The sequence below is a fragment of the Phalaenopsis equestris genome, unplaced genomic scaffold (genome assembly GCF_001263595.1).
Source record: "Phalaenopsis equestris unplaced genomic scaffold, ASM126359v1 Scaffold000676, whole genome shotgun sequence".
Classification (NCBI taxonomy): Eukaryota; Viridiplantae; Streptophyta; class Magnoliopsida; order Asparagales; family Orchidaceae; genus Phalaenopsis; species Phalaenopsis equestris.
Genome location: NW_018165116.1, coordinates 8,160 through 18,537, shown reverse-complemented (window position 1 = coordinate 18,537; position 10,378 = coordinate 8,160). Strand labels below are relative to the sequence as shown.

General features: G+C 35.2%; 1 protein-coding gene across 2 annotated transcripts in view; it reads right to left on the bottom strand.

The window, feature by feature from the left end:
• Positions 1–10,378, bottom strand: part of LOC110030223 (beta-1,3-galactosyltransferase 7-like) — a 30,889-nt gene that overhangs the window by 15,139 nt on the left and 5,372 nt on the right. For both annotated transcript variants that reach the window (XM_020732832.1, XM_020732833.1), the window contains exons 6-10: positions 6,189–6,261; positions 5,984–6,104; positions 5,800–5,887; positions 5,558–5,683; positions 4,778–4,887 (exon numbers count right to left, since the gene is read on the bottom strand). In XM_020732832.1, the coding sequence (XP_020588491.1) occupies positions 4,778–4,887; positions 5,558–5,683; positions 5,800–5,887; positions 5,984–6,104; positions 6,189–6,261 (518 nt within the window). The remainder of the gene's footprint in view (positions 1–4,777; positions 4,888–5,557; positions 5,684–5,799; positions 5,888–5,983; positions 6,105–6,188; positions 6,262–10,378) is intronic.

The following is a 10,378-nucleotide window of genomic DNA, read 5'->3' as shown; positions in this document are numbered from 1 at the left end:
GACTTGTGTTAAGAAAGGCAGAGGTAGACCTAGGAAGACTTGGGCTTATTGTATTAAAAATGATCTTAATTTACTAGAACTAAATGAAAATATGACAGTAAATAGGACGCAATGGAGAAAAAGGATTCATGTAGCCGACCCCACGTAGTGGGATTAAGGCTTTGTTGTTGTTGTTGTATGTAATCCTATTCCACGGCAAAATTAAAAAGAAACTTATTGGAGTAGTTTCCTTAGCAAACTGGTATCAGAGCTGAGGGATTCGATTCGAGGAGTGGGAGCAATGGCCGAAAAAACAAGGTTCAAAGTGGAGAAGTTCAATGGGGCGAACTTCGCATTCTAGACCACGTAGGTGAAAGATTTGTTGTATCAGAAAAAATTATACTTGCTGCTACAAGAAATCACAAAGAAGCTTGAATTTGTGCTTACAGAGGAATGAGAAGTGTTGGATTGGACAACACTGAGGTTGATCAAGTTGAAACTTTCCTTACCTGTTGCGTTTAACATTGTAAATGAAAAAGCTACAGTAGATCTCATGGCGTCACTGGCCAAGATGTACGAAAAAAATTTTGCTTCCAATAAACTTTTTCTGAAGAAAAATTTTATTCAACATGAAGATGATAGAAGACAGCTTAGTGGCAGAACATCTCAATAACTTCAACATTGTGATAAGTCAGTTGTGATCTGTAGGGATCAAATTTAATGATGAGGCCAGAGCATTAATGATATTGTTTTCGTTGTCGGAAAGCTGGGATGACTTGGTAACAACGGTGAGTAATTCTTCAGAGACTTCAAAGTTGAACTTTGATGACATCGTGAGTCTGATGTTGAATGAAGAAATTTGCAGAGCTGTGAATGGTAAACCATCAGGTTCTGCATTGAATGCTGATAACAGAGGAAAGAATCTGGGCAGGAATACAGGCAGAGAAAGATACAAATCCAAGAAAGGAAAACTCAAGTCAAGCAAAGGAGAATGCTAGAACTGTGGTAAGAAGGGACATCTAAGAAAGAACTACAAAGCTCCAAAGAAAGTTGGTGGTGGAGGACAGAAAAGTAGTTACTCTACTATTGTCTCCACTGGTGAAATCCACAGTGGCTTAGTGGTGTTATCCCTAGTCAGTACTCAATCCTGAATAGTTGATTCAGGTGTCTCTTTTCATGTTTGCCCCAATAAAGAGGTATTTAAAAACTACACTCAAAGTGATCTAAGAAAGGTTTATTTGGGAGATAATAAGGCCTGCAATATAGTAGGAAAATGTGATATTGATATCAATTTGTCGAATGAAAAATTTTAAAAACTTATTGAAATCAGAAATGTTTCTAGTTTTAAGAGAAATTTTATCTCTGTGAGCCAATTAGCAAAATCATGATTGGTGACTACTTTCATTGGTGATTCGTGGAAGCTGACGAGGGGCATTAGTGATAACTTGGGGCAACATTAAAAGCACTCTTTATCTGATCAACGAAAGATTGATTTCATTGATGTGACTGGAACCAATGTGGATGCAGGTCTCTAGCACCGTAGACTTGGCCATATGAGCGAGAAATGTATTAAGTCCCTACTTTCAAAGAATAAGCTTCAGGATCTGAAATCAATTGATTTGGATTTCTATAAAGATTGTATTTATGGCAAGCAGAAGAAGTTTCTTTCTCCAAGGGCGGGTCAGTGGTGAAATTAAAGAATCTGAAGTTAGTGCATACTGACGTATGAGTCCTACTCTAATTTAGTCCATTGAAGGTTTTCACTATTTTGTACATTCATTGATGACCACACAAGAAATGTATCCATATCTTAAAATCCTCATAAAATAAGAATCAAATCTCTAGGTAGTGTTTAATCTACTATCTCATCTGCCTTCTGAATATTCGACCCAAAACTTAATAAACACTGTGTTAAGCTGTCGACGAGAGTTTGGGGCGTCTTTCGAATTTTTGGAGCCCACAATAAGAGAAAAAGAATTAAGAATTCTTGTATTGTTTCTTGGAATGTCGATGCGTATATATCTAGCTAATATATAAAAAAGCAACATCCTTCAGAATTAATATTATTGAATAATAAATAAAATTTTTTTTAGAAATAATAAATGATGGGTGAATAAGGATCTGAATATTTTCTTTATAGGATTTAAGGGTCTATAAGTAGAGATAATATTGAAATAGATTCAGAATCCTATACCTCAACATTATAGAGGTTATCACTTATTTGTAGAGATTTAAGGGCCTTTTTTATAAATAGTTTCCTCAACATTATAGAGGTTATCACTTATTTTGCAAATGTAATCATCTTTCTTGTGTCATGTTTCGAAAGGACACAAAAAGAATGATAAAAAGCAATATGAAACTTAGAATCTTTAGTCAATATTTTGATTGATAACAAATTGGTACATAATTTAAGTATATGGAGGATATTACAGAGAGTGAAAGATTTATTAAAAAAATCTCCTTCATCAATCAAAATCATTAAGGATCTATATACAATGGTTATTTTTTCATTACCAGGACAATAAATATATCAAATAAGGGCCTAGGGTCTTTTGGAGATGGGAGAGGGAATGTGAGGCAGACTTCCGTGATGAAGTAGATGGTTTGGTGGAGGGTCGCCGGTTAAGGACGAGAAGGATGGAGGGGGGCGGTCGAGGAGGAAGATAAACAGTGTGTTTACCTTAAAAATAGATGAAGAAATAATAAACAATTGTAAGGGATAAATTTATTTCTTTGAAATATTGTAATTCTATAAACAACTTACACATTTATATTATGTTTTATAGTAATCACAAGTAGATTCATAACATTATTACAATATATATATATATATATATATATGAGCAATAGATTAGTTTTTAAAAAATTATACGTTTTTCCTTAAAAAAAAGAAAATACTCAATCAAATATGTTTTATATTTTATATTTTTAAAAATAGATAAACAAACCAGTATCAAAGCGTTTACTAGAAACATAAAACAGAAAATAAAATAAAAATAAAACAGATTAAAAATAAAAAATAAAAATTGATCTCAAACAGCGCCTAAGCTTATGTGAGGAGTTGGTCATATGGTTTGCAACTTAGGTATCTCTAAAATTTGCATGAAAAGAAGAAATAATAAAAAAAATGCAAGAGTATACAAGTACCTACTGTGAAAATTTTTTCCAGTGATCATAGTACATTTTTCAACTTTATATTTATTTTTTATAAAACACAACGAGTGCTTTTTTAATGTTATCTTCTCCCATTTAAGATATTTGCCAATTATGATTTAATTGTTTACCGACAAATTTTTAGGATCTTTCTCTAATATATTTACCATTTCTACAACAATTATATCATAAAGCATCATATTATTAATCATCTTTTCATAAGGTTGGTTGCTTGTGGGCCACAACGAGAGGTTGCTGACTCAGAATTCTTCGCTTTGACAATTTTCTAAAGTTGAACTTCTCATGGTTGTTGGTAATCATGACTACTCTAGTACTCTTTTTTAGTTAAGATAATAGAAATGAATTCAGTTAGAGACGGCAAACACTCCTTTCCTAGTACTTGTACTCCTTTACCATATAATTCAACATATAATCCAACAAATAAATCATATATTTGGCCATTTTCATTATATTAACAAGAAGATCCGTGTGGATCATCCTTCTAGTTGAAGGCTATAGCAATGGAAAAAGAAGAAAGTCAAAACTGATCTCAATAAAAAAGTATAGCCTGGATCACGATATGATGACAAGAATTAGATTGGTTGAATATATTATTACAGCATTTGAGCAAAATTTATACAATTTTTAAAAAACCTATACTAGAAAATACATAATATTAGGGACGAGAGAAATAACTACCGAATAATTATAATAGAATAGACTATAGATGTTTCATCGTACAACTAGGTAGCTCACAAAAGAAACAACTATTGAATAATTATAATAGAAATAACTACTGAAATAATGGCTAATAGCTCATGTTCGGCTCGTTAAGAAGCTCGAGACGAGCCGAACATGAACAAAGATGTTCATTTCTGTTCGGCTCATTTTGGCTCGAAATACTACTCATCAATTTTATATATATATATATGAGTACTATTTTTAAAAAAATTAATTGACTAAAAGGCTACAAAGATTTATAATCAATTAAAAATATTAATTAAGAAAATAGAATAAAAAATTATTAAATTAGATTCAAATGATGTTTTAATATAAACAATAATTTTTAAATCTTGCCCCAACCCTTAATATCTTATGGCTATGCGATTAGGGTTATCAAAACGACTCTTTGTTCGTGAACAGCTTGTGTTCGGCTTGTTAAGCAAACGAGCCGAACACAAACACACTTTTTGACCTCGAAATATAAACGTGTTCGGCTCGTTTACACCCCTAATGAGATGGCGGGGAGAAAGAGGAGGAGGTTGCTATGGGTGTTGTGGTCCAAGAAGGTGGAGATCTGGGAGCCAATAGGGGTAAAAATCAAGAGCAATACTCAAAGGAGGAGCCAACTAAAGTAGAAATGTAGGATAACGCATGATGGAGCCATCTGTACCAAAAATCTATGAACCAGCTAGCTGTTGGAACCTAGGGGCATCTACACACCTAAAGGTTTTTCTTGTAACATACTTTTCATGATAAATATACCTATTTCTTTCTTAATTAAATGAAATGGTTCTAATCCATGTAACTTAAAAACCTTGTACTACACAAATTTTCAAGAAAATATAGAAGGGCTTCCAACATAAGCTGTAAAAAGAAATTGCTAAGAACCACAGAAATAAGATTACAGAAAAAGAAACTGCACCTGGTGGTGTTCCACAGCACATGTTCCTGTCGTCAATGTGCTCAACTTCCAGCCCAATAAACCAAGAACCAAGAGACACGTCCTCATTTGCATACTTATGCAGTATAGGTCTGTATACAAAAAAAAAAAAAAAAAAAAAAAAAAAAAACATAGTAGAGCCTTAAATATTCAGACTAAATGCACATAAATCCACTAGCAATATAGAGCTCTAAAAACTGCTCATTGTTCGCGAGCAACTCGTGTTCAGCTCGTTAAGAAGCTCGTATTCGATTCGTTTGCTAAGTTAACAAGCCAAACATAACATTTTTTTTTGCTCGATATAGAAACGAACTGGACACGAACAAAAATTTCTTCGTTCGTGCTTGACTCGTTTTGGCTCGAAATACTACTCATTAATTATATACATATATATTGATGAGTAGTATTTAAAAAAAATAACTGATTGTGAGGCTACAAAGATTTATAATCAATTAAAATTATTAATTAAAAAAATAGAATAAAAAATATATTAAATTAAATCTAAATGATATTTTAATATAAACAATAAGAGTTAAATCTTGCCCCAAACCTTAACATCCTACGACTGTGTGATTAGGGTTCTTGGTTTGTGAACAGCTCGTGTTCGGCTAGCTAAGAAAACGAGTCGAGCACGAACACACTTTTTTGTGTTCAAAATGTAAATGAGCCGAACACAAACGGTGATATTTTTTAACGAGCCGAACACGAGCTGAGCCTAGGCTCGAACATGCTCGGCTCGTTTACACCCCTAGCAATACTCACTGGTTGATAGATATGAATGTTGCCAGATCTTTTGAGATGGCATAGATCTGACCAGTTGCATGGCGAAAATATTTGTTCCCTTCTTCTCCAAACTTCCAATGCTCAGGCTCATGATACTTCACGTTGCTGCAGATCACAAAAGAAAAAAAGGAACAGGGAAGCTCAAAATATAGCCTCAACATAACAAAAACATGTGAGAAAGCATGGTAATAAGGATGACGGGGGGTTTGAATAATATTTACTTATTTGACAAAACTGGACCAGACTTCATGCACCCAATATAGAGCCTTGGTTTGGACCTATGGCGTGCTAGTGTTGCAGCAAGCGTACCTGAAACAAAAGTGAGGAGCTCCAGCAGTGTCAAATTAACTGGAATGCCCTTTTATATGAAGGCACATACAGAGTGCATCAGAACTAAACATATACCCAAGTTAACATGGATATCATCATCCACCTTGACAAAAAATTCAGCATCCCATTGAGCAACTGCTGTAGAAAAAAATATCTTCGTCTTCGCAGATAATTCATGATATCCTTCAATATGATCCTAATCAAGCTCATTGACGCTGTTAAATAAATAAATAAAGGAATTAAGCCCTGTTTGGGAAATGATAGAACGAATGCGACTTACCAGCCTAAGAAAGTCATTATGTTCTTCTTCTTCTGAATCAATTGCCCTATCTAGAATGCTGTCTGAGATAGCACTGTGCAAGAACAATAAAGCTCAGTTTAATTATCCATTTGGCATACAAATGAAATTAAATTCTGTTGCGTCCAGAAGGTAGTCAGACATAATGAATTATACAAGTACATAAATGAATTTAGCATGCTTGAGATTTTGCCTTTGTATTTGCATATTATAAATGCTCATTTCTAGGAAAGAGCAGAAAAAAAAGGGAGGATAGACATTAATAATTTCAATGTTGTGACGAGTCAGTTGTCTTTTGTAAAGATCAAATTTGATAATAACCTCAGAGCACTGATGAAACTATCTTCATTGTCGGACAGCAGGGATGGTTTGGTCACAACGGTGAGTAATTCTTCAGATAATTTGAACTTGAACTTCGTGGTTTGACATTGTGGTCTTATTCTGAATGAAGAAGTTCGCAGAAAAGCAGCAAACGGTAAATTTTCAGATTCTTCATTAAATATTGATAACAGGGTAAGGAATCTAGGTAGGAATACAGACAGAGGCAAGTCTGAGAGAGGAAAATGCAAGTCAGACAAAAGAGAATGTTGGAACTACGGTAAGAAATGACATTTCAAAAAGACTGCAAAGCTCCAAGGCAAGCTGGTGGTGGAGGATGGGAAAGGAGTCTTTCTACAAATATCTTCATCGGTAAAATCCAAAATTACTCCATGGTGTTATCCCTAGTCAACACTGAATATTGGATATTAGATTTAAGTGGCTCTCTTCATGCTTGCCCTGATAAAGAACTATTTAAAAACTATACTTAGAGTGATCTAGAGAAGGTTTATTTAGGAGATAACAAGACCTATAGTATGTAAAAAATGGTGATGTGGATATCAGATTGTTGAATGGAACAGTCTGGAAGCTTACTATAGTTAGACATATTTCAAGTTTGAAGAGAAATCTCATCTCTGTAAGCCAACTGGCAAAGTCAAGACTGGTGATTACTTTCATAGAAGATTCACACAAGGTGACCTGGGAGAGCATTGGTGATGGTTCGAGGCAACATCAAAGACACCCTTTATATATCAATGAAATGATTGATTTCATTTATGTGGCTGGAACTAGGATGGATGCAGATCTGTAGCATCGTAGGCTTGGTCATATAAGCGAGAAAGGTATGAAGTCCTTACTTTCTAAAAATAAGTTTCATTGTTTGAAATCAGTTGATTTGGATTTATGTGAAGGCCATATATATGGCAACAGAAGGAAGTTTCTTTCTCTAAGAGTAGATTTGTAGTAAAGCCAAAGAAATTGGAGTTAGTGCATACTAACGTATGGGTTTTACTCCAATTTAGCAAAAGGTATGGGTTTATTTCTTAAAGCTAAAATTTGATGTATTTAGGGTCTTTAAGAAGTGTAAGGCTATGATAGAAATGACACAGGTTTGAAGCTGAAGTATCTTAAATTAGATAATGGGGGCGAGCACCGCGATCAAAAGTTCAAGAATTTATGTGTTACAGAAGGAGTCAAACATGAGTTCACTGTCCCAAGAACATCATAGAAGAATAGTGTAGCTGAGCGCATGAACAGAACAATCACGGAGCATGCTAGAAGCATGAGGCTATCTGCATGCTTGCCAAAATAGTTTTGGGACGAACAAGTAAATACTGCAGTTTACTTGATTAAGCATATTTCATCAGTACATTTAAAGGAAGACTTACCTGAGGAATCTTGGAGTAACAAAAAACATAAATCTATCTCATTTAAGAATATTTAGGTGTTATGCATATGTGCATATTGATGCAGGGTTTAGGAGCAAGCTTAACTCAAAATCTGTCAAGTGCACCTTCAATTTGAGTACAAATTCTGAGATTATCAAAATCAGAAATTCATTAAGTACAGGGATAAGATCAGAACTCAGCACAACTCATTAGCTACTCTTAAAGAGTCCAAGTATGTTGAGATAAAAAACACTGGTGATCAGGAAGATGAAGAAGGAAGAAGTGCTCAACCAGAAGGAGCACTGAAAGTTCCTCGGTCCAAAAATCCAGCAATGATACGACCAGTACACAGGTATTCTCCTTCGTTACACTATTTGTTACTAACTAATGGTAGTGAACCAGAGTGCTTTGAGGAAGTCACTCAAGTTGAAGAATCAAGGGAATGGAAGCTTGTCATGGATGAAGAAATGCAATCTTTGGAGTCAAATCAAATTTGAGATTTAACAGTACTACTAAATAGCAAAAGAGCACTACACAATAAGTGGGTTTAAAGGCTGAAAGATGAGTCAGATGGTAGCAAGTGCTACAAGACTTGTTGTAAGAGATTTCAAGTAGAAGGAAGGAGTGGATTACACAAAGATCTTCTCCTCAGTGGTGAAGATGACAACTATTAGGGTTATAATGAGTCTAGTAGCAGAAGAAAATCTACTTTTGGAGTATATGAATGTCAAAATAGCTTTTATAGAGATCTGGAGGAGGAGCTATACACAATGTAAACACAGTGTTACAAGATTCCAGGCAACGAAGGTTTGGTCTACAAATTGAAGAATAACCTCCATTGCTTGAAGCAAACCCCAAGACTGTGGTACAGAAGATTTGACAGGTTCATGTGAGACAATGTATACATGAAGTGTCAGGCAGACCACTGTTGCTTCATTAAACACATTGGTAATTATTATATCTTGTTTCTTTTGTATGTCAATGGCATGCTGATTGCAGGGGCGGATATAGAGAAAATTAGAGACTTAAAAAAGTAGTTATTAATTGAGTTTGAGATAAAGGATTTATGTCAACCAAGAAGATCCTTAGATTGAGACTCATAAGGACGAGTGCGAGAACACTGAAGTTATCTCAGACAAAGTATGTTAAGAAGATCCTACAGAGGTTCAACATGAGTGAGGCGAAACCAATTAGCACTTCGTTAGATAGTCAATTCAAACTATCTAAGAAACTATAGTCTAACTTTGAAGCAGAGCAAGCATAGAAGGAAAGAACTCTGTATGATTCAATAATTGAAAGTTTGATGTATGCAATGATTTGTACCAAACTAGATATTGCATATGTAATTGTAGTGGTCAACAAGTATATGGACAACCCAGGCAGGCATCATTGGAAGGCGGTAAAGTGAATCTCAGATCCTTAAGGGAAATAGCCAAGAGATCACTTTACTATGGAATTGCAGTGATCAGTATACAAGAATTAGTAGATTCAGATCTAACAGAAATTGTGGACAGTAGAAGTACAACAGAGTATATTTTTACATTAGGGAACATAGTGGTGAGTTGAGTTTCGAGATTGTAGAAGATAGTTGCACTTTCAACTATGGAGGCTGAATATATTGCTATCACTGAGGCTAGTAATGTGATGAATTGGCTACAGAGTTTCATGTCAGAATTGATCAAGAAGCAAGGGATTAGAAAACTCTACAGTAATAATATGAGTGTGATTCATCTAGCTAAAAATGATGTTTTCATGTCAGGATGAAACACGTTCAACTGAGAATACCACAGAAATTTTTGAAGTTGTTCATGGTTTGGATGATGGAGATGAAGAGAGTGAAGAAGAAATTTTAGGTTCATCTTTGACGACGAGTTCTTATGATGAAACTCAATAACAAAGGTACTCAAATTTTAGATTAGTTGTTAATAGTGTTACTTTTTGTATTTTACTTTTATTGTTTTGAGGTATAGCTCTTTACTCTTGTTTTTATTACTGTTAGGCATAGTTGCTATTTGTGTTTTATCTTTACAGCACTCTTTCTTTTTGCTTATGATTGTTTTTTCTGTTAGTAATATTCTTTTTAATGTCATTCCTTTGTTTGCATATGGCCATAGGTGGTGCAGGTGGTCAGCCACCTCAAAGATCTCTTGTTTTAGGGACCCTTGAGACCACATACCATAGCAGGAAGAGGAGGTCGTCTAGTTCTGTCGATACTTACACTACCGTTGCAGCTCCCCTGGCACCACCTCCCCCACCTACTATTGCTACACCTCCTGTGGCACTTCCTCTCCCACTGACTGCTGCTACACCTCTTGCAGCACCTCCTCCCGCACCCGTTACTGACACCACTCCTGTGGCACCTGCTCCTGCACCCGAAGTAGCCACGTCTCCTTTGACACCTGCTACTTCCACACTTACTCCCCCACCTGCTGCTTGAACAACTCTTAAGCCTAGCCAGTCAACTCA